The following is a 25645-nucleotide window of genomic DNA, read 5'->3' as shown; positions in this document are numbered from 1 at the left end:
TTTTACGTTGCATTTAAAAATTTCATTTTATGACTTGCCATTGTATTTGTAATGCTTTAGCTGCGAAATATAGAATCAGTTTACTACTGTGCATCCTATAAAAGACGTAAGCATAATCGAAACCATGTTTTCTTCTATTACGTTATCGGTTTACTTACCAGATATTCATGCTCCTCTCCACCACAATAACATCTACCTGATCCTTTATCTGTCCCCTCTTCCCCACCTGTCATTGGCTGTTCTCTCCCCTTCTTTCCTCCCTATCCTGCACCTCCCTTTGTCCGTCTCCTCCCTTCTCCTCTCAGTAGTTTTCAACCAAATGAAGTGCGTGGCTTAGCTAAATTCAGCACCTAGTTGTAGTTTATTATGGCACCAATTCAAAAACATTTTGTTGTTTTTGTTTTTCTTCCTATCCAATGAAGTGTTGGTGCGTTCAAATGAAATGCGTCCTGATGGATGCATAGGGGCATGATAGGATAGGGTTGGGGATATGGGACATAGTGTATGATAGGGGGTAGGGGAAAGAGGAGTAGATAAAGAGTAAAAGATGGAAGGGAGTGAAGGATTGGTGGAGGAGGGGAAGGGTGGAGGTCGGGGAAGATATGGGATGAAAACATACGCAGGGGAGACTTTAAGAGAGGAAGGTAATGTTGGGGTTCAAAGGACAGCGTTGGTCTCCCCTCCACCTCAGTGAGTTCTATTCTGCCTAAACCCCACCCCAGGTTGAGGTCTACTGCTCTGCAAAACTTCATTAACTCTGCAAAAAATATACTGGAAAAAACATGGCCGTTCATACCATTATGAGTTTGGATCCCTGGAGGCTGCCCTTCCTTGTGGAACGTCATGACTGGGGATTCCATTAGTCTCCAAGCTTGCTCAAGGTGGAGGTCTACAATTGTGGAGATTTTTTTCCAAGACAAAAAAAAAAAAATCTGTGGTTAAGCATATCAGCATTACCTGGGAAACACAGGGGCCGCCCCTCCTGCAGTGGGCAGCCCCTGGAACCCCAAATTACCTGTGGGAACTATCTCGGAGGGACCCACCCTGCCTGAATCCTGGTCCATGTGGAGGTCTACCGCACTGCGTATTCGTTTTCGTAAGTAAAAAAAGAATAAAAAATGGCCGTCCCTGCCGTCTTTGCCAGGAATTCTCATGGCTCCAATGGTGTGCTTTTCAGCAGTCCCATCAGGCCTAAATTTGGTTCATGTGGGGTTCTACCAATGTGTAATTCTTCAGTTGCCTAAGGGAAAAAAAACTTTGATAATGTACTGCGGACAAGCATCCAGGCAAACATATTCGCGGATTCCCAGTTTTAATTACGCTTTTGTGTATATAAAAATGAATTTGATATTTCCCTAAGCAGAATGATTGCATATTCGATTATGAAAGATGCATTCTTGAATAAAATTATCTGGAGGAAGCATCAGCAAACCGAAGCAATCTGTCATAATGTTGAGGCTCTCACAGTGCTGGTGCAGTAGTGTTGGCTTGTGTATTATATCACAGAGTCATGTAAAAGTTTAATTCTCATAAGTTCAGCATGACTCACTCCCACTTAAATAAAATCGTCTGGCTTTAGATGGAATGGAATACCAGTTTTCCCTATGAAGAAACAGTTAATGGTAGCAGTCTTAACAGTCAGGCCCCTGTGACTAACTTCCAGTTAAACATTAGCGTCTTGCATTAGGTGGAAAAACATAGTTTTCCCAGTAGAGTAGGTTGTAATGATACTACTGTTCATACTGCCAGCCTCCTGTGCCTTCCCTGCAGCTGGATAAAATCGTCTGACGCAACCTGGAATAAAAAACTTGAATTCCGATCAGGAGACGTTTAAAGATACCAAATTTAACAATCTCAGGACCAAGTTACTGTACGCACTCCTGATAAACACCATTGTTCGGCAGTAACTGGAACAGAGCGCTGGAGGTGGCCCAATCCTTTATGGGTTAATGGCGACAGTAGTAACTTATCATTAGATTAGGTTTAAGGTCCAGTTAAAAAATATCAGGAAATAAGATTGGGCAAGTGATCTTCATTATGCCCTAATTCATATAAGTAGGTAAAATTGTTAAAACTCTAAGGCCAATTCTCTGCCGTGTCAGCATTATTTGGTACCGGTATGTAAAAGTGACACTTTATGAAAAAAAGAGGATCCTAATTGATAATTGACTTAAAATGTGGTTTCCAGTATTGTGCAAGGTATTCTAACAAAATTTTCGCAAACACACACACACACACACACACACACACACACACACACACACACACACACACACACACACACACACACACACACACACACACACACACACACACACACAGGCCTTCGAAATTTTCTTTTTAATGCAAGGAAAAAGGAATCAAAAGTCAGGAGCCTGCAAATTGATCCCTCCAAGCAAAAACAGAAACAAGATAACAAAGAGGCAAACTCAAGAACCGTTCATTTCGAGATGCCCGGACACACTGCGTTTGAAAGACTGGAGATCATAGGCAGGAATAAATACAGACAGAGGGAGACAGTTCCAGGTGCTACAGATTTCCTCAGTACCCCTTGCATGTTGTTTATGGAGACTATGTCGATACTTGACACACTAAATATAGCCTATATATATATATATATATATATATATATATATATATATATATATATATATATATATATATATATATATATATATATATATATATATATATATATATATATATATATATATATATATGAGAATAATACTCTCATTGTCAGGGCACTTCTGTTTTTCAGTTCAGCGCCATGTAAGAGCCCGACTGTTTTTTTAAGCATTCATGGGTAGTTACCTGATTGCTGATATAGGTACTCCATCATTAAGAGTAACAATAATATATAGTATGCACAATATATTCTAGAGGAAATGAAGATTCCTTTACCAACGATTATACGGCTTTATACTGTCATTAGTCAATAATACAACAAACTGTTTTTCAGCCTATAGTAAGACTCTCCTAGCTAAATATACGCACGTGCGAAGTGCGAGGGGCTTGTGTGCCTGATACGATTTATCTGTCCTCATCTGTCTTCTGTTAGCAAGATTACGAATAGAAAAATATTCCGTTTAATTAAACCAGATTTAGCCTAATGATTTTGGATCATCAGAGGTATATGTGATTTTTTTTTTTGGGGGGGGGGGCTGAAAGAGGGTCATATTGTCAAAGGCAAGGTCAATGGAAACAGTTTTTATTTGATTTTAATCATACTTGGTGGAAGGTCAGAGAGATAGGAGAGGGTGAAGCTATCCAGTTTTGAGAACAATTGGTCAGAGATAAACTAGCAGCGAAAGGTCAAATACTAATCCTTTTAAATCAAATAAATCTGAAATGATCTGAATCAAATGTGGTGGAAGGATTTAAGGTTAATCGAGGATAAAACTATATTGCTTTCAGAAATTAAAAGGCCAAGGGTCAAGGTCACAAGCTAATCCCAACTTAAGTACTATTGATTCCTTTCGAGTCAAACCTGCTGAATGTGTTTAGGGTCAAATAAGAATGAACTGACTCATTTTTCAGACCAATCAGCCTATGGCAAAGTGCAGGGTCAGCTTTTCCTCCTTATGGACCTTCCCCATGATCAGTGAGCACCTGCTGTGTCTGCCGAAGTTGCTAATCGGAGTCGAAGAATATTAACGTATCACAAAACAAACTGTAAATCAAAACGGGGAATGTGTTTCTGTTCATCTCGTCTGTATAATTATTTACCGCTAGTTTTTCACTATGATCCTCCAATGCCACTGGTGCCCGCCGGTCATGTGGACAGGCCTTTGGATCTAATGTACGTTACGGGCACGGTACTGTGTGAGGACTTCTTGCTGTCTGTATGTTCCTTGTTCCTTCCCTGTCAGCTGGAATCCTCTCTGATTATTGATTGGAGGAGATGGTGGTGCATTGATGAAGTAACCAGCTGGCAAGTAGAATGTCTTGAGTTTCATCCTCAAGCCGATCGGCCTGTTTGCCAAAGTATGTTTCCCCCTCCTCCTAATCTGTGTTCATCCAGCTGAACATTTGGAAATTTGTAATTGTATTCTACAGTATTTATGAATATATATTCTATGGAGAGATAGAACTTATGCAAAAACTGAGTATATGCCTTAATGATCCATGTGTGATTAATAGCCTTTAATCCTTAACCTTCTTCTTTTTGTGATGTTGGCTACAGCGTATTAATAGCGAAGTGTAGTTGACAGGTGCTACTCCAAAGCCTTTTTGTTGTGGATTACTGGCTACAATGTTATCAATACCCTCCAGTAATTGATAGTCGATAGTCTGTAATCATAGTCTTTCTTTCATTTCCTGGCTACGTGATATAAAAATCACTTAAGTCCATATACTTTATCTCTAAGTTTTCTTTTCTTAATGCCTGGCGCAGCTACTAATTTACAATTTACGTTTTCAGTGACAGCTGGGATAAGGATAAAGGAGATGCAGGTGCCCGGCATCGTGAAGGTGGGCTCTACGGTTCAGCTGGCCTGCCGATATGATCTGGAAGGTGCTAACCTGTACTCGTTAACTTGGTGGCGCGGCGCTGAGCAGTTTTACCAGTTCAGTCCATCCAGCGCTGACCCTGTTATTATATACGACTCTCCGGGCATCGTGGTGGACGTGAGTGTTACATAACTTTTGAACATGATAGTATATTTATTCATTTTTGCCACAGTTATGTTCTTTGAAACTTATGTATCGTATTTTTTCACTTACGAGTAATTTCCCTCAAAACTTTCGGGCTTATGTAACTATAGATGAACTTGTGCAGTAGACTGAACTCTATGCTTTTAACATTCTAAATAGCATAGCTGACATGATGGGGACAAACTAGCACTCCTTCTCTTGGTGGCACGGCACTGTGCACTTCCACCAGTTCAGTCTTTCCAGCAATGACTCTCATACTACATACAATTCTTTAGGCAATGCAGTGGACGTGTGCATTACAGAAATTTTGCACATGACTGAACATAGATAGTTTATTCATCAGGACAGATTACTAGAAGTTTATACGTCTTATAATGCCGGAAGATTTTACACACGACCTTAAATTTTCATTCCATGTAACCAGGTTATATGAAATATCATACTTGACTAACTTTAACACTTACTGTGCACTTTATTGTGAAAAACAATATGATAGATGGATGCTGAACTTTAGTGTTAAAATCAACAATATATCCTCTTATAATGTGTGACAGGTTACAAAAATAAATTTGAAGTCCTTAGTGACGACTGGATGTGCTGGAGAGAAGAAAAAAGCTTGATGAACACAGTAACAGACTCTTACGCTAACAATTTTTCCTTGTTTATGGTTATCCTCTCCCTGTCCTTCCAGGAACTTCTCGTCGTGTGGTCCTTTTTCCATTTGTATTTCAAAACGGTGTGTCTGTGCATGTGTGTGTGTGTGTGTGTGTGTGTGTGTGTGTGTGTGTGTGTGTGTATGAGAGAGAGAGAGAGAGAGAGAGAGAGAGAGAGAGAGAGAGAGAGAGAGAGAGAGAGTGACAGGGAGAGGGAGAGAGTATCCTTCTCCTCAGCATAACTTATTCAGCCTATGGTGTTCGACTTCCACCCTTAATTCTTTTAGCCCCTTGAGCACGATGACGACTTTTTCGCCAATTTGTTGCCCACACCGTGCAACTTTATTCGCCTTAAAATAGAGTTTGGTTGTAAAGGTGTCTTACCTCCAGACAGTTTTCATCATTTCTGAACGGACCTTTCATTGACAGGGGGTTAATCTCATTAGCCCAAGGACGTTATTTTTTTGCAATATATTTTTGCTGCTGCCTGGCAATGTCTTACACCTTTGTGTTACCACCTTGAACTGAGGGAGTTTGTGGCACTTATGTACAGTATAATATCATAAGCTACAGGATTCTCCCCGTGGAGAGTGGTCATCGGGGTCCCACTCTGCCAGAAACATGGCAAGAGTACACATCTACTACTATGCCAGATTCTGAGTTCGGTCAGTACCTGTTGTTATGGCAAGAGAGTTTTTGGCCTTTTCATAAGGATGGCACATGTCCACTAATGACAATTATTATTATTATTTTTCATGGAATAGGTTTATGAAGTATTAATACGTATTGAAGAGACAATGAGAGCAACTATTATAATATTATTATTTTGAAAGTAAGAGGGCGTTCCAACAGCGTAAAGATGGGGTGTTGACCTTGGCACACATGTTGGCAGTGTTTTTCTTCATTTTCGTCGGCTGCCCATGCTAATTTTTCACTGTAGACTTGCATTACAGTTCTGTTCATTCCACAGGCTAGGCAATAGTTTGCTTATTTCATATAAACTACTTCCATATGGGGGGCAAGCAGCCTACCTTGGCACACAGTAATGGTTGGCATTCAAATATAAATAATTTAAATCTCATTATTTCTACTTATTCCATACAATGTGCAAGCTCTAACACATTATCTTATTGCTATAAATCACACCACTGTGATGAAAGTGGAGATATATGGCACCATTCAAGACCTAGCACTTCGGTTTATAGGGCTGTAGTTTTGCGCTCAGAAAGTGCGTCCAGATTGCCTGCTGGGACGATTTCCCGGCTATCCCACAACACTCTAAAAGTCTCCTTACCCCTACCCAATTCATTCGAGACAGAGCATGATCCAGTTCCGCATCCTCAAAATTCAAAGTATTTGACCACACAGTTTGTGAATAAATTCATACTGATGCACAGTTGGGTTAGTGTCCCATAACGTAACTTCTTCTATTAATGGAGGACTTATAATCGAATCTGCCTCCTTAACCTGCCACATCCCAACAGACTTTCGAAAAGTTGTTTTTTGGTTAAAACCTCCACTTTTCATGAGAAACATCGAAAATTCGGAAAGTGCTCAGTTGAGCTTAGAAATATGGCAGAAGTAACTACCTTCACCTAGGTACTGTGTTGTCTCAGGCCAGGCTCCAGAGAAAACATTTTCTATGGGAGAGGTAATTATTCCAAACAATTCATAGTTGGTTAGATATTTAATTATTTGGTACGAATTATATGTAGTACAAGAGTATATTGGTTTTCAGACAATAATATAGGCGATATAAACATTGTTCACTCACCAAACACATCAACATATGGAACCTTCTTTTACGACGTTACCGTGTCATCACTTCTGCTTCTTTCTTCCTCTGTCTTGTTTCTTCCTTTGTCCTCCACCTCAGAAATCACTTTCGTCTTGAATTTCGTCATTGGAGAGACCGTGGTGCGACATGACTTTACTGGCCAGGTCACTGCTAACAGGTAAGTTGCCGAAAAAATGGCGTGCTGGGGGGGAGGGGAGGTCAGGTGGGGCCAGGCATTATCCCCGCCTGGCGTTGGGTAGAGGAAGGTCTCCCACATATGCCTACCAAAAATCACCCGTGAAACTTGAAAAATTTGCAATGATGGACCTCGCAATTGCAAAATGTATGGATACGTTGTTAGGTGTCACTGTGACAAACCGTGGCAACGTATCCATATGTCGTCGGGACGCCTCGGGTTAAAGGTGTTAATTAAAAAAACTTATTGCATTGTCACCCCTGACAGCCGCCCCCCTTCCCCCACGTGGGCTAGCCATCGGGGGTGCCAATGTGCCTAAAAGTAGGCTGAGGTAAACGCCTACTAATTTGCATAATTCCCAGTTCCTAGGTGAAAAACTATAACTGTTTACAACAGCTTTGCTGGGACCCATGGAAGCCATCTCCTTCCCCGAGAGGGGCGACCCTCACTGGTTCCACCCATCGTAAAAAGTGACCAGACTGAGCATATGTCTGTATGTAAAACTTCCGGTTTAGAGGTATAAAACTTTGGCAGAATGCAACGACTTTGTCCAAGACCTTTCAAGGTCCTATTGTGTTTATAACCTGGTGCAAATGAATCTACCATTGTCCAAAAAAGTCATGCTCCTTGGTAATATACTGGCCGTACCTAGCGGTTTTGGTTGAAACACCCTGGGACCTCTGCCTACTCCGTAAGGGTCACCCGGCCCCACCCTGCCTAAAACCTGTTTTCTCTCTCTCTCTCTCTCTCTCTCCCCCATAATAGTCCTCCCGCTAGTCCTGGACCCCATTCTTCAAGAAAGTTTACAAACTCAGTGAGTGAGTGACACAGTTAGGGACAAGCATTTTATCTGTCCAACCATGTGGGTGCGTCAATAATGAAGGTTCCTTAAAGCAGTCGCAGCTAATTACTCCACACCCACTATTACCAGTTCTGTTCCCTTTCATCATTCCATCCTCAGTTCCATATATTCCTCATTCACTTTACATACCCATTCTCTCCTGTTCTCCGAGTCCCCGTCGCCTTTTGCCCCTGCCTCTATCTCTTCGTTCTACCTTTCCCTCTTCTTTTGCGTCTCCCCTCCCCTTTCTGCTACTTTCCCTTCCTCAGTTCATTGATGTCTTTCCAGTGCATCCCTCTCCCTATTACCATTATCTTTAAACTATCCGTGAACGCCCCTTTTATTCTCTCCTGTCCCAACCCCCTCATACACCTTATCATCCTCTCTTGCTCGCTTCCCTCATTCAGCCGTCCTCTTTTCTTTCCTCATTTTTTACAACTTCTTCAGTTTTCAACTCTTGTCTTCTTCTCTTCCCATATTTCGTCTCACTTTTTTTCCTGTCTCCCCTTCTTTCTTCCCTCCTTTCAGAAATTCCAGTGCTTCTCATTCCTTCCGTCTTTGTCTCGAAACCTCTCATGTCAGGTCATCTTATCTCTTTTTTTTGTTTTCTTTTCTCTTTCTTCAGTTTCTACTTTTCTCACTTCCTTCTCTCCGGGGTCGTCTCTTTCTTTCTTTCTCTCATCTTTTGCAACCATCACTTCCTTCTCGTCTCTCATTCTTCCCGCTCAATTTCCCCTCCTGTTTTCGTAACCCTTCTATCCCTCCTTCTTCCCTTCCTTTATCACAGGAATCCACTTTCATTTCATCCTTCCTTCCCACTTTCTCCACCTTCTACCTCGTCTGTTTTCCTGTTGCCTCTCCATTCCCTCATTTCTTCCTTTCTTCCTTTTTAATTTTCATTATACAGTGTTCGCTTTCCGTTATTTCCATTTTTCCGTATATCTGATGTTTTTCTGTCACTCAAACCCCTCCTACCCCTACTCTCTCTCTCTCTCTCTAGCTTGTATTCATACAGAGTTCTTCTCTGTACAGTTTCTTTGTCCGTTCCTTCCCACATTCTGTCCCTCTCTTCCGTGCACGTACCTACCTTCATGATTCCATTTCCTGTCGGGTTTCATTTTCTCCGCTCATGTAGTGGAGGGAGGGGAATGATGTGCTTCTCAGAGATCTATATAATAAAGTCAAGCTGTTTATGTGTGTGTTTGTCTGTGCGTGTGATCGTTTCTTTCACGAGAAAGATAATTGATATCGACCTAATTCATTTGACATTAACTCGGACTAAGTCCAGCAAGCGTTAGAAAAATACCAAACAATAATTTTGACAATCACGCGCGACGAGAAGGCGAGGATTTTTCGGAAAGCGCGACATGCGAAAATAGCTGTCTTTGCACTTTTTTTTTTTTTTCGCATGATCGGTATTATAAATATATCGATCTAATTCGTTTTTCATTGCGTTGGGTAAGACCAGGGAGTGTAAAAAAAATACCAAAGAAAAAATTTGGCAATCGCGCCCGATGTGACGGAGCGAAAATGTTGGAAACTGTGACACGCAAAATTATCTGTTCGCCCTGTTGGTCAGAACTGGTTATTGTGGACTCAGTAACGGTATGGAAACAAAGATTACTGTATTTGCAAAATATTCTGTGATGGAGGGGCTATTAGTCCCACTAATTTTTGCAGACAAGCATTAGTAAGTATTAAGGCATGGAGGAGTGCAAGTGTACAATCATGGTGTACAACAGATGAATGAAGGCAAGCGAAGTCTGTCTATCCATCTATTGCCAGATGCCTTAATCCTGTAAGGGGTGACCACAAACAAATCGCCTCCATGTCGCCCTGTCCCCCGCCATTTCATTGCTCTGCTCCCAGCTCACACCCCCCTCTCTCATATACCTTTCCACTCCATCCCTCCATCTCGTCCTTGGCCTCCTTCTCCCTCTCTCCCCCACCACCTCACTCACATTCACGCTTCTCATTAGTCTCTCACCCTCTATCCTCTCCACATGACCAAACCACCTCAGTGTGTTTCTCCTAACACTTCCTATCATATCCACACCACAATGCTCCTTCACTTCCTCATTTGTCAGTCTGTCTCACCATGTGACTCCAAATGCTTCTCTCAAATAACTCATTTCCACTGCTCTCACTCTTGACTTCTGTCCCTCCAGCAAGGTCCAAGCTTCACTTCCATACGTCAGAGTGGGTATCACAATACTGTCATGTAGTAGCTTTTTTACTTCCATGGTCACGTCCCTGTTTCTTATCGCTGCTTTCAAGAAACCAGCAACCTTTATTCCCTGTTGCACCCTTTCAAGCACCTCACCCTCTAAACTTCCATCCTTACACATAACACTACCTAAGTACTTAAATGCACTCATATTTTCCATTTCCACCTCATCCAACTTCACTGTACATTCACTGACTTCGCTTCTGTCGAAGACCATAACTTTACTCTTCCCTATGTTCACCATTAGATTCCGTTTCTTACACACTCTCCCAAACTCATCCACCAGGCCTTGCAGCTCTCCTTCATCTTTACCTAACAACACAATATCATCTGCAAACAAGAGTACAGGGAGTTTCCAAACACTGCCCTTCCTCACTAGGGCCGCTCCAAAATCCATTGTCTTACCTTGGATCTCTTTTATAACCCAATCCATATGCAGACTGAACAACCATGGAGACATGACACATCCTTGTTTCAATCCAACTTTCAAAAAGAAAAATTCACTCATTTCACTATCCACACGCACTGCAGCATTAACACCCTCATACACTCTTTTCACAGCATTCAACAGCTTCCCATCTACTCCATATATTCTTAGTACTTTCCAAAATCCTTGTCTATCCACCCTGTCATATGCTTTCTCGAAGTCCATGAAGGCTGCATACAACTTCTTTCTCTTCTCTAGAAACTTTTCCACTAAAGATCCACGAATGAATATCTGATCTATACAACCTCATGCACATCTAAAACCTTGTTCTTCTCCAACTAACTCTTCTGTTATTTCCCTAACTCTGTCAGTAAGTATCCTATCATATACTTTTCCTATTACACTAAGAAGACAAATGCCCTTATGATTACCACACCCTTCTTTTTTCCCCTTTTCCTTTGTACAGGGGAATAATAAAACCTGACTTCCAATCCTCCGGGACTCTACCTTCCTCCCAGGCCAGTATGCACATCTTCCACATCCATTCTGCTACTATCTTTCCCCCATGCTTTAGCATTTCACCACACACTCCATCAATTCCTGGGGCTTTCCCCATTTTAACTTTCTTCACTGTTTCCACAACTTCCATCATACTAATTTCTTCCGTCTTCTCACCTCCCTCCTTCTCCCAGCCATTCCCCATCGACTTATACTTGCATTACTTTCATTCTCTATGTTCAACAATTCCTTAAAGTGTTCTCTCCATCTGCTCACTTATTCTCCCTTCTCCAATAGTACTCTACCATTTTTATCTTTCACTCCCCAACTAACTTCTTTGGCACCCTGTCTAACTCTCTTTATCTCTTTCCTTCCTAATTCCTCATCCACTCTCTTCTTACTCTCTCTTACTAATCTTTTTACCTCTCTCATCCTCTCTACATACGACTCTTTCTTCCATCTCCCAACTCCACGCCCCTGTTTCTCATTAACACACTATATGCTTTCTTCTTCTGTGCCACAGCCTGTCTCACCTCCTCATTCCACCATGCTGTTCCCTGCACCCCCTTTCATCTTCTCTGCACCCCACACAGCACCTCACATGCTACACAGATTTCTTCTGTGGATATTTTGCACTCACCTTCCACGTCCCCATCTGTTCCAATCCATATTTACCCAATCGCTCCTCCTCATCCCTCTTATATTCTGCCTTATTTCCATCCTCTTGTAACTTTTCCACCCTCCTTGTGAGAACTATTTCCTCCCGTCCTTCCCCTCTTCAGTTTCACCATTTCATTTGGACTTTTATTCTGACCACCACCAAGTGGTGTCAGAACTTCCACTCCCCCAACCTCTTTATACTATTGCATCCATTACACACTTTCTCATGCTTTCATCCACACACACATAATCAATCATTGCCTTCCGTTCATTCAGTTCACCATCCACCCTTCTCATCACTCACCACGTATACCTATGGATCATTTTGTGCCTGAAAAGGGTATTAGCTATCACCAGCCCCCTCCCGGCACAAATATCCACTAAATCACTGCCATTCTCATCCATCTCTGCAGGCACACCCTATTCACCAACTACTCCATCCACCTTCACATTTCCTACTTTTACATTTATATTTCTAATCAAAAACACTCTCTCATTCCTTTCAAACATTTCCATGCACACTTCCACATTTGTCCAGAACTCTTCCACTCTGCTTGCACGATCTTGCGTTGGCGCATACACGCTCACAGTCGCCCACATTTGTAGTCCAACTTTCAATCTTACCCACACAATCCTTGAAGCAACTGATCCATACTCTCGTATATTCTCCTTCCATCTGTTACTCTCAACAATACACACTCCTTCTTTTGCCCTCTCATTCTCACCTACTTCCGTGCATATCAATCAATCAATCAATCATTTCCTGTGGCACCCTCGGGGATGCATAGGGCCTCGATAAACTCACACCACCACATCCTATCTTGTGCTAACTCCTCAAGATCTCCCCAACACTCATCTCCAGCTTCCCGTCTCATTGTCCTCACCCACGTCTCTTTTGGCCTTCCTCTACCTCTCCTACCAAGTGCCACCCACCCTGGTGTACCTCGTACTATTCCCTGTCTCCTATACACATGTCCTAGCCACTTCCATCGTGAGAACCTAACATATTCATTGACCGGCTGCACTCCCGTTATTTCTCTAATTCTACTATTTGGTATCCTTTCCCACCACTTAACTCCTAATATTCTTCTAAGTGCTTTGTTTTCAAACACCAAGAATTTATTTTCCATAGTCACTGTGCTGTACCAAGACTCGTGTCCATAAATTAAGATACTCCTAACCATTACCTTATAAAGTTTGATTTTTTGTATGCACAGAAAATTTTTTATTATTCCAAATATTTTTAAGCATTCCCATTGCCTGATTAGCCTTCTTTAACCTTTCCTCGAATTCAAAGTTCAAAGAATCATCCTTGGCTAAATAAGTACCTAAATATTTAAACCTATCAACTTGCTTTACAACCATATCTCCAATTACACATTCCTGCGCATTTTCCATATTCATGTTGATTATTTCAGTTTTTCCACAATTAATAACCAAACCCACCTTGCGACCTTCACTCACCAAACAGTCCAACACTCTCTGCATCTCTTCTGGCCCATCGCAAATCAAAACTGTATCATCTGCATAATCTAAATCCAAAAGTTTCCTGTTCTCTCCCCAAAGTATACCTGCACCGGTTTCTGTTCCAACGCGTTTCATAATGTAATCAATGACCAATATAAATAGTAAAGGCGATAGAACACCACCTTGAATTACACCGGACTATATACCCCATTCATACTCCCGTTCTCTCACATTCTCACCTCTCCATTTAGCGAAGTGAGTGCAATAATTATCGTGGCCTAAAGCTCTTTCGTCTTCTGTGAGAGGTATTTAGAAGAGTTTTCATGGAGAAAATAAGGGATGTATTATTAGGACTAGTGAGTGATGAAGTGGGTGGCTTTGAGAGTGACAGAGCATGTGTGGATCAAATAATTGCCATGAGTTATAATGGAGAGGGCTGGTGAGAAATCTATAAAATATTTGTGGCATGTATGGATCTGAAAAAACATATGGCAAGGTAAAAAGTGAAGGCTAATGGATGAATCTGCCTAAGAGTGATATAGACTTCAAGCTGCTGAATGCCGTTATGATCATTTTACGATGGAAATTTGACATGCAAGTGCATGGTTCAAGATCAGTGTTGGCGTAGAACAAAGCTATGTTATATCCTCCCGGTTGTCAAAATATATATATAGATAGATAAATATAGATATAGATATAGATAGATAGACAGATATACAGGGAAACGTTTATGCGAAGCTACTGATCGTGGTGAATGTCTTTGGCGTATCCGATAGAGCCAGGATTCGGGGGGGGCTTGAATGTTGAGTGAATGGAAGCGTGTCCCATTGGACTGGGCAAATGTGGGCTGTCTGGACATTGCTATTCCTCACCCTGCCCTTGGGTGGGAAAGGAGGTCCAGATGATGATGATGATGATGATGATGATGATTTTATATATATATATATATATATATATATATATATATATATATATATATATATATATATATATATATATATATATAATTATATAATGTCCAGACGTTTCGACATATTCATCTATGTCATCTTCAGTGGATCTAAAGAGATGAAAAAAGACCTGTAAGGTATTTAAAATCCTAAAAGACCTATATGAGCATGAGCTCATCGTACCTACATAAAAGAGAAAACGTAGTGTTAAATTATAGGGGGGACCTAACTACTAGGACACTGGCATATATGAGGTTGACGTCCGAGGTCGTATAAGGTCACCGGTCGGAGGTCATTTGACGTCACCGGCAATGGTAAACAAGTGGAGTAGACTGTAGCACCAGTCGAGCAGGGCAGTACTCCCGAGGTGGATGGAAAGCTGATGACAGGGAGTGCTGGAGCTCCCGTTTCATCAGCCCTCAGGACTAGTTCCTGACCATCCCCCTTTGCTGAACTTTTTCAGTGTCTCAGTTACACAGAGAGTAGGCCAGCATGCTCTCCAGTACAAATTTCTCTATCTATCTTCACCAAACTACATGCACAGTACACACTACACTTCCTATTCAAAATTTACCAAAATGGCGTCAATTCACCTAGCCTCGGAGTCCCCCAGGGAGGACCATAAAGGCCCCCGCCATCTGCCCCTCTCCCAGTGACGACTCGAGGTGCCTGGAACCACTGTCTGACTCTCTTCTTCTTCATTTCTGCAACATTCGCGGCCTTTCATCTAACTTTCGCTCTGTTGAGCACCACCTCTCCTCCTCTAAACCTCGCCTTCTTTTTCTAGCGGAGACTCGGCTGTCTGAGGCAACTGACAGCAAACCCTTTTCTGTGTCCTCCTACTTTCTCTATACTCATTTCAGAGCCAAATGTGGCTGTTGTGTATACATACGCAGCGACTTGTCTTGCTCTCGTGTTCCTGAACTTGATTCTTCTGAATTCTCCACTCTCTGGCTTCGGCTTTCCTGTCATTCTCTGACTAAATATATCTGTGCTGTTTGCTTATCCCCTAATTCTACTGACTATCGAAAATTCTTCGACTGTCTTACTTCTACGATGGAACACGTTCTGTCCATTTCTCCTTTCTCTGAAATCTCCATTCTTGGAGATTTCAGTATTCCTACCACCTTTGGCTCTCCTCTCCTTTCACGGATCCACCTGGTGAACAAGCCTACATCTTTTCTATCCTTAATGACCTAGAGCAGCTTGTACAGCACCCTACCGTATCCCTGACCGCCTTGGAGAGAGCTCCAACATGCTTGACCTCTTCCTCACAACTAATCCTTCAGCTTACTCTGTTAATCTTTTCTCTCCGTTGGGCTCCTCCGATCCACAACCTTATTACCTTAACCTGTCCTATCGGCTCCAGTACGGCCTGCGGACCCTCCAGGAAACGTCGTCTCTGGCATTTTGGAGCTGCGGACTGGGAGGCCCTCAGGCAGTACTTCTTTGATTTTCCCTGGAATGATTATTGCTTCCATGGCCGTGAGCCATCTGAGTGTGCCTTGCGCATTACGGAGGTTATTCTCTCGGGCATGGAAGCATACATTCCTTTCTCATATCCTTTGACTAACGCAGAGAAAGCCTTGGTTTAATCACGCTTGTTCTAATGCTGTCCGCAACAAGGAGAAGGCCTACAAAAGGTACCGAACCCAACCCACCCCTGAATCACATAATCTTTACGTTTCTGCCCGGAATCGTGCTAAGTCTGTTCTTCGCTCTACTAAAAATAATTTCATCCATACTAAATGCTCTCAACTCTCCAACTCGAATTCTTCCCAGCTCCTTCTGGCACCTTGCAAAAATCTTTCTAACAACTTTACCTCATCATCCTTCCCTCCTCTTTTCTCTCTGATGGTTCTGTAGCTATTTCTTCTACTGATAAAGCAGATCTCTTCCACCTAGACTTTCTCCCCCAATTCCACCTTAGACGATTCGGTGCTGTTCCTCCATCACTTCCCCCTCTGACTTCCTCATGGCTGACATTAAAATGTCTTCAGTTGATGTATTTTCTGCCATTACTGGCCTCAGTACTAACAAGGCATATGGGCCTGATGGGGTCCCTCCTGTTGTTCTCAAAAACTGTGCTTCTGTGCTTACACCTGCCTAGGCAAACTATTTCGCCTTTGTCTGTCAACTTGTACCTTTCCTTCTTGCTGGAAGTTTGCTCTCATTCAGCCAGTCCCAAAGAAGGTGACCACTCCCAACCCTCCAACTATCGTCCAATTGCTTTAACGTCCTGTATTTCAAAAGTTTTCGAGTCAATTCTTAATAAAAAATTTTAAGGCATCTTTCCTATCACAACCTTCTTTCCGATCGTCAGTATGGGTTCCGTCAGGGGACGCTCCACTGGCGATCTTCTCCTACCTTTCAGACTCCTGGTCATCCTCCTTTCGGGACTTTGGCGAAAGCTTTGCCATTGCACTTGACATCTCAAAGGCTTTCGATCGAGTCTGGCATAAATCTTTAATTTCCAAACTGCCCTCCTACGGTTTCTATCCTTCTATCTGTACCTTCATCGCTAGCTTCCTTTCTGGTCGTTCTATAGCTGCTGTCGTAGCAGCCATCGTTCTTCTCCTAGATCTATCAACAGTGGTGTTCCTCAGGGCTCTGTCCTATCACCAACTCTCTTCCTTTTATTCATCAATGATCTTCTAAGCTGTACATCTAACTCTATCCACTCATACGCTGATGACTCCACCCTTCACCTTTCCATTCGGTTCCCGCAACGCCCATCTCAACAGTTACTTCAAGAAACAAGGGATGAGGCTATGGCACCTAATGTCTGACTTGGCTCATATATCTCTGACTGGGGTAAAAAATAATAATATGGTTGTCTTTAATGCTTCTAAGACTCAGTTCTTACACCTATCAACCCGACAAAATCTTCCACAGGTATACCCACTAATGTTTAATAATATTCAGATTAATCCTGCATCATCCTTGAACATGCTTGGGGTTTCCATTTACTCAGGACTTATCTTGGAAAGATCATATTGCATCTCTTGTAAAATCTGCTTCCAAGAGATTGGGTGTGCTAAGCCGACTCCGCTCTTTCTTTACCCCTGCACAATTGTTGACTCTATACAGGGGTTTTATCCGCCTGTGTAGTACAACTCTCATGTGTGGGAGGCTCCCCATACAGCTCTTCTCAATAGGGTGGAGTCAAAGGCTTTTCGTCTCATTAACTCTCCTCCTCTTACTGACTCCCTTCAACCTCTGTCTCTTCGCCGCACTGTTGCATCTTTATCTCTTTTCTATCGCTACTTTAATGGTCACTGCTCCTCTGAACTGTCTGCTTGCATTCCTCCACCTCTACGACGGGCGCGTAGCACCCGTCTGGCAGCAAACTCTCATCCCTTTTCTGTCCAACTCTCTAATGCAAGAGTTAACCGTTACTCCCAGTCTTTCATTTATGCAACAGGTCAGCTCTGGAACTGTCTCCCTCTGTCTGTATTTCCTCCTGCCTATGATCTCCAGTCTTTCAAACGCAGTGTGTCCAGGCATCTCAAAATGATCGGATCTTGAATTTGGCTCTCTTTTGTATTTTTTTTTTCTCTTGGTGGGAACTGTTACTGCGGGCTCATGGCCTTTGGTTCCTTCTTCCTCGCATTAAAAAAAAAAAAAAAAAAAAAAAAGTGCACACAAGTACCGTGCGTTAGTCTGCGAATCCTGAAATAAAAGTCCCTGGACGTCTTATCCTCCCTCTTCAGAACCAAAAGTGGTACATGGTCTTTTTGAAGTTGGAAGAAAGATTGAACTAGAACAAACATGACAAGCGTTGGGTACCGTAGATAGTTTATATATATATATATATATATATATATATATATATATATATATATATATATATATATATATATATATATATATATATATATATATATTGTTACGGAACAGAGAAAGATAACGTACACTTTAAGTGAGAATGCTAAAAATCACTACTGTCCCGTAAAGTTCCAGGTTCAAAACAAAAGAGTTAGGTAAAATTACAAGTTAAAGTTTAATGCTTAAACTAACAACAAAACATTCAGGACTCATAAGGATAATGTAATGGCAAATAAACAGGTTAAATATATGGTTAACTGCAATAGCCTCTATTAACACGAAATTAGCAAGAGTAAATTTATCTAAGTCAGCCCTGATAAAATGAGATACCAGATAATACTCAGTGAATGCCAGATAAATAATTACAGATACAAACTATTATCAAAAATGACTGACATAAAGAACCCCACATGAATTACAAAAACTTCACTAGGCCTACAAATTAAACTTATGCTATACAGTACAAGGAAAAAATGCAATAACAGTTATACTCAAATTACACACAGCTGCTAGATGGTTGGAGACTTCTTGAGCACTCACAATAATAATATCTGTACAGGGGAGGACAGAGATGTGAACAAAATGAGGAGCAGATCTAAGTGGCAATGATGCAGAGACTGAGCTCATTATATAGGGGCCAGGAGAGCTTGATACAACTTGTAATGAGGACGCGCAAATGAAGCCATGGGGACAAAGAGATGACAATCCCGCAAAGTATAACAGAGATGTCGACTTACTCTACTATAACGGTAGAAGGGGGGAACTGAGGCAGAACACGCTCGTGATCAAACATGCAGCATCTGTGCGTCAAAATTAGACAAAGGATGATGAAATCATAGGCTATGTAACACCTCCCCACAAAGAAAAAAGAAATTTACAAAGGAAATTTCTTATTACTCCAAAACAATCTGTACATGGCATTACAGAACATGCAAATGTCTTTCCTAATGTTACAGAACATGAGATCTCCCTAGCACATTCAGTCATAGGTACTTGCCAGCATCCCTCTAACAAATCAAACTCACCTATGTACCTAGCCTTTCCGATCCTGACTATGCAATCTTCCACACGAGGGAGAGGGTAAGTGTCTGTTTTGGCTATCTGATCAACACGTCTGTAGTCGACGCAAAGCCGCTGCGACCCACCTGGCCTAGGGACCAGAGTGACAGGAGAACTCCACTCGCTCTGACAGGGCTCAATCATCTTGTGGTCCAACAGGTAGTCAAGCTCCTTCTGGATGAGAGGAACTTTCACTGGGTTCACACAGTAAGGAGGCAATTTAATTGGCTTTGTGTCTCCAACATCGACATCATGCATCAACACAGTGGTTCTTCCTGGAGTAGCACGGAACACTTGCGGGTACTCCTGCAGTAATGCCGAAAACTCCTGCCTTTCCTTGGGAGGTAGATGAGAAAGCTTAGTCTGGAGATCATCCATGATATCAGGATTCTTCCCCAAACTATCACTCAGGCTCATACTGCATGGGAGAGCTTCACTTGCAGACTCGGGTGGAACAGCTACAGTGCAGACTGGATTATTTTCGTCCCGCCTGTGATATAACTTTAGCATGTTGATGTGACATAGTTGCTTGCTCTTTCTACGATCTGGTGTGGCGATGACATAGCTGACATCACTGAGTTTCTTCTCCACGAAATAAGGACCACTAAACTTGGCTTGAAGAGGTTGCCCATGAACTGGTAGCAGAATCAAAACCTGATCTCCTGGCTGAAAGTGGCGTAACCTGGACTTCTTGTCATACCAAGTCTTCATCTTCTCCTGAGCAGCTCCTAAATTCTCTCTCGCCAGCTGTAAAGCAGTGGACAGCCGTTCTTTGAACTTCATCACATACTCCAGCAGGTTGACGTCATCTTCCTCCGACAGCCAGCATTCCTTGAGTAACTTAAGGGGTCCTCTTCCTTCATGGCCAAACAGTAGTTCAAAAGGTGAGAAGCCCAGTGATTCATTTGGAGATTCTCTTGCAGCAAACACAACGAATGGAAGACCTTTATCCCAGTCTTTCTGATGTTCCAAACAGTATTTCTTGAGCATCGATTTGAGTGTTTGATGATATCTCTCCAACGCTCCTTGGGTCTGGGGATGGTAAGCTGAAGACGTGATCTGAGTGATGCCCAACTCTTTCAGAGACTGCTTGAAAACATTTGACATGAAATTACTTCCTCGGTCTGACTGTACCTCCTTGGGCAGACCAAACTTTGTGAAGAACCCCAGCATTTCCTTAACCACGTTCTTTTGCTGAGATGTTTCTAAGTAGAATGGCTTCAGGATAACGAGTAGCCATGTCAATCATGGTCAACACATAAGAAAATCCTGAAGAAGTCTTAGGAAGAGGGCCCACAATATCCACCAACACACGGGTGATAGGCGCCTCAAAAGGAGGAATGGGAACTAGAGGTGCAACCTTTTCGGTCTGATTACACTTCCCCACAACCTGACAGGTGTGACAAGACTTACAATACCAGGAAACATCCCTGAAGATACCTGGCCAGTAGAAGTGTTTCAAAATGCGTGCCACAGTCTTCCTCACTCCAAGGTGTCCTGCCAAACTGGAATCATGAGCCACTCTAATGATATCCTGCCTACAAACACGAGGGATGACAACTTGATGTACAACCTCCCATTCACAGTCGGCTGATGCTGTTGGGGGTCTCCACTTCCTCATAAGTACTCCTGACTTTATATAATAACAAGTAGAAGCACCGGCTGACTCTTCTTCACTGTAAGCAGAGTTAGCTAGACCTTTCAACTCAGGGTCAGCAACCTGCAACTCAACCAACTCTTGACGAGACAAATTATCAACACTACGGGGTACTGCCTCATCTGGTGAGTGATCCAAATTAGCAAGAAAAGTGTCAGCTAGGATAACATCATCATCATCATTATCCTCTAAATCACCAGTAACTTTAGACTTAGCCCTAGTGACAGCACATGCAGGGAACACATCAGGGACATCACAATCCTGGGACGCAGCCACTGGCTCACTAGACAACTGAGGAGCTGGACACACTTGACTTCCACCAATATCATTTCCAAGTAAGAAAGTTACACCTGACATTGGGAGTGTCTCAACCAACCCAACCATAACGGAACCATTAACAAAACCAGACTCTAAATTCACTCTGCACAGAGGGACAGAGAAGTAATTATTCCCTACACCTTGTAAGATTACAGTTTCATCAGAGGAATTAACATTAGAGCCTAGAACACTGGTCAGCATAAGGGATTGGCAAGCACCTGTATCACGATATATTTTAACTGATTTCCTGTCATTACTGTCCAGAGGACTGACAAAACCATCAGACAGGAAATTAGCACATGAACTCTTGAGAGTGTCACCCACGTTACTGCTCAAAAGAGGAGCTCCATCATGAGAATTTAAGTTACCCCTCAAAGCAGGTTCAGTTAACTCAGTTAAAGAATTCTGGGAACTCTCAAGGGTGGACACTAGACCAATTGACTGAATATTTAAAGACTCCTTTTTGTTCACATCACGCTGTCTCCTGAAACATTTCTCCGTAGTATGACCAAGCTTACTACAATAAGTACATTTACTTTTCTGAAATCTAGAGGTGAAGCTGGTATTTACTTCCTGAGAAACATCATCTTTATTCTCTTTCCTGTTACCTGTACTCTGAGTAGAGGCAACGTACTTACTCTCAGCTTTCCCTTTTTCTCTAGAATATCTCTTGTGAGTGAGAACATACTCATCAGCTAAAACTGCAGCATCAGACAAATTATCTATTCTTCTCTCATCATGATATAGGCTTACATCTTTACTAATACACCTTTTGAAGTCCTCCAGCAAAATCATCTGCTTAAATTTGTCAAAATCAGAATCCACATTCTTAGAATTTAACCATTGTTCTAACAGATCTTCTTTGATTTTTGCATACTCAACATGGGATTGCTTATCTTGCTTGTAAGTTGTCCTAAATTTTACTCTATAGGCTTCAGGAACAAGCTCATAGGCCTTAAGAATCAAGCTCTTAACTACATCATAATTATCAGACTGATCCTGAGGCAAAGATGCATAAGTTACTTGAGCTTTACCGGTGAGAACAGTTTGAAGGAGTACTGGCCAATACTCCTTAGGCCAATTAAAACCTGTAGCTACCCTCTCAAACAACTGAAAATACTTTGTTAAATCAGATTCATTAAAAGGAGGGACAAGTTTAACATTTTTAGCCACATCAAAATCATCAGAGCAAGATGATCCAGTTCCACCTTGTTTCATGCGATACTCATGGTCTGCCTGAATCCTAGCAAGTTCAACTTGTGCGTGAAACTCAGCCTCCTTAGCACGGGCCTCCTGGAGGGCTAGCTGTAACTTAGCTAATTCAATCTGCGTTTGCTCATTTGGAGGAGTTACATTAAACAAGCTTTCATTAATCATGTCAACAATTTGATCTTTAGAATGATGAGAGCGAACAGCAATTCCCAATTGTTGAGCAACGAGCTTAAGTTCATTCTTTGTTCTGTTTTCTATATCACACACTGTTTGCACATTTGACAAAAAATCTTTGGCTTCATCAAGTGTAGAAATAGTAGCCATCATGAATATATCACAGTCACAAAATATCAAACAATATCCTTATGATAATATCCTGAATATCCTGATGAGAGGTCGCCAAATTTATGTTACGGAACAGAGAAAGATAACGTACACTTTAAGTGAGAATGCTAAAAATCACTACTGTCCCGTAAAGTTCCAGGTTCAAAACAAAAGAGTTAGGTAAAATTACAAGTTAAAGTTTAATGCTTAAACTAACAACAAAACATTCAGGACTCATAAGGATAATGTAATGGCAAATAAACAGGTTAAATATATGGTTAACTGCAATAGCCTCTATTAACACGAAATTAGCAAGAGTAAATTTATCTAAGTCAGCCCTGATAAAATGAGATACCAGATAATACTCAGTGAATGCCAGATAAATAATTACAGATACAAACTATTATCAAAAATGACTGACATAAAGAACCCCACATGAATTACAAAAACTTCACTAGGCCTACAAATTAAACTTATGCTATACAGTACAAGGAAAAAATGCAATAACAGTTATACTCAAATTACACACAGCTGCTAGATGGTTGGAGACTTCTTGAGCACTCACAATAATAATATCTGTACAGGGGAGGACAGAGATGTGAACAAAATGAGGAGCAGATCTAAGTGGCAATGATGCAGAGACTGAGCTCATTATATAGGGGCCAGGAGAGCTTGATACAACTTGTAATGAGGACGCGCAAATGAAGCCATGGGGACAAAGAGATGACAATCCCGCAAAGTATAACAGAGATGTCGACTTACTCTACTATAACGGTAGAAGGGGGAACTGAGGCAGAACACGCTCGTGATCAAACATGCAGCATCTGTGCGTCAAAATTAGACAAAGGATGATGAAATCATAGGCTATGTAACAATATATATATATATATATATATATATATATATATATATATATATATATATATATATATATATATATATATACATATATATTAGTACATATATATACGTACAAATATATACATACATATATATACGTACATATATATATATATATATATATATATATATATATATATATATATATATATATATATATATATATATTGTTTTTTCAGTATATAATTATATATGTTTATGTGTCAGGACTCCGTATTATAATAATACAAATCATAATAGATAGCATAATAGATAGATGTAGGAATCTACATTATCATAATACAACTCATAATAAATAGCATAATATATAGGAACACCAGTAAAGCTAGGTGTGGGAACAGGAAATATCGTCATCACATTCCCTCGAAAGAATGTGCAGTCCGCACAAAACGCTATATACAAACAGACATACAGGCTTCTAGAAACTTCACACACGGCCATTACACGTGACACTAGCCCTCTTAGACAAGAAGGAGGAATTGGAGATTAGAAAGAAGCCAGCTACAGGAAGAAGCCAGCTACAGGAGCGAAAGGTTGTAGAGAGAGGGGAAAGAGAAGAGGGGTCCAGCGAGAAGTTAGTTAGCTCTCACGTTACACACTGTTTTTTGAACTTGAGTTTTACCTTTGAAGATAATAAACTACAAATCAAGACCCAGTATCCATCTTTAACTTCTCCTGTCATTGCATGACAAAAGGAACTAAGATTATCTACTTACAAACCTACTCACGTGTAACTACGCTCCTCCACGAGCACAATATATGCGTCTCATGATTTATATATTATATGGTCAAGATACCACATATCACAGTTGGTTGCAGTAATGCACGAACCGATGCCAACAAACCATTACTTCTACAATCAATTAAACACAATCGAGTATACGACCACAAGGAATATATTACAAGAAGAAAGAAACACAAAACAAGCTAACGAAGAGCGAGATACGACCACCTAACCCCAACCCTCCTCTCGACAACCGCCTCCCCACCTCCATCTCCATCACCACACTGACATAGGAGTGAAGAGGTCAAGACGACGGTAGCAAATCGGTAGAGAGGCGGCCTGTGGTCCTAGTGGACCCAGGTTCGAATCCCGGCTGGGGCAGGGAACAGTTTAAGGATTTGAATTTCATAAAAGCAGACTTTCCTGATCTACCAGATGACCCGCCGACATGTCGTTAAAATACCCCCACTAATACCAGTACACCAGTCCTGTATGAGACAGCCCTAGCATGTATTCCATATGGAAGGTGGGTATTAGCGCCGAAGTGGTGACATGTGGAGGTGTAGGAGGACTGCTGGGCCTCGGGATAGGTCACTGTCCCAAGAAATAGGCCCTGAAACCTTTGCCCAGAATCGGACACATTAAAAAAAAAAAAAAAAAAAAAAACATTCACAACTCATCTTACTCATCCTTCATCACTCAGGTTACTCATCGCTACTCATTTACTCACCACAGCTGCCAGAGTATGGGAAGTCGACGTTGCTGTGCGCGTTTGCTAAGATGACGCCACGTCAATCAACGTGTGTCTGACAACACGCACCTCTTACCCACTGCTCGTTACTCATCTTTATTCACACATTCCTACTCATACTCATTAATTTTCAACAGTTATTGAGTGAGAAGTCGACGTTGTATGGTTAGGTTCGATATGACTCAGGCTATTCCGCACTGCAATCAACACTGAGATCACCAAGCCCTGGAATTTCCGGGAGTAATATCATCTATCAACACAGCCCTGGCGCTACCGAGAGTGAGATCATCTATCAACACTGCACTTACCTTCCGAGAATGACATCTTGTATCAACACATCTCTGAGTCTCCGAGAGTGACATCATCTGTCTCAAGTGGGTAATTATACTTTACCTGTTTCTTCCCAGTGCTTTAAATTAGGTACAATCACCTTCTTTACTTATTTATTTATATACATTTATATACTTAATATTTTTCATTTATTACAACTCATTTACTCATCTATTCAGTTAACACATAA

The 25645-nt window shown here is 41.5% G+C and overlaps 1 protein-coding gene across 1 annotated transcript in view; it reads left to right on the top strand.

Moving 5' to 3' along the window:
* Window positions 1-1118: 1118 nt before the first annotated feature.
* The window catches only part of LOC145390393 (uncharacterized), a 233807-nt gene continuing 209280 nt past the window's right edge, over window positions 1119-25645 (top strand). The window contains exons 1-3 of the mRNA XM_080265331.1: window positions 1119-1211; window positions 1719-1755; window positions 4430-4633. Coding sequence (XP_080121457.1) covers window positions 1119-1211; window positions 1719-1755; window positions 4430-4633 — 334 coding nt within the window. The remainder of the gene's footprint in view (window positions 1212-1718; window positions 1756-4429; window positions 4634-25645) is intronic.

Source organism: Coenobita brevimanus, chromosome 14, assembly GCF_032717465.1.
Source record: "Coenobita brevimanus isolate Jiangsu-jjx chromosome 14, ASM3271746v2, whole genome shotgun sequence".
Taxonomy (NCBI): Eukaryota; Metazoa; Arthropoda; class Malacostraca; order Decapoda; family Coenobitidae; genus Coenobita; species Coenobita brevimanus.
Note: the sequence above shows the minus strand (reverse complement) of the source record. Positions and strands in the feature narration are given on the sequence as shown.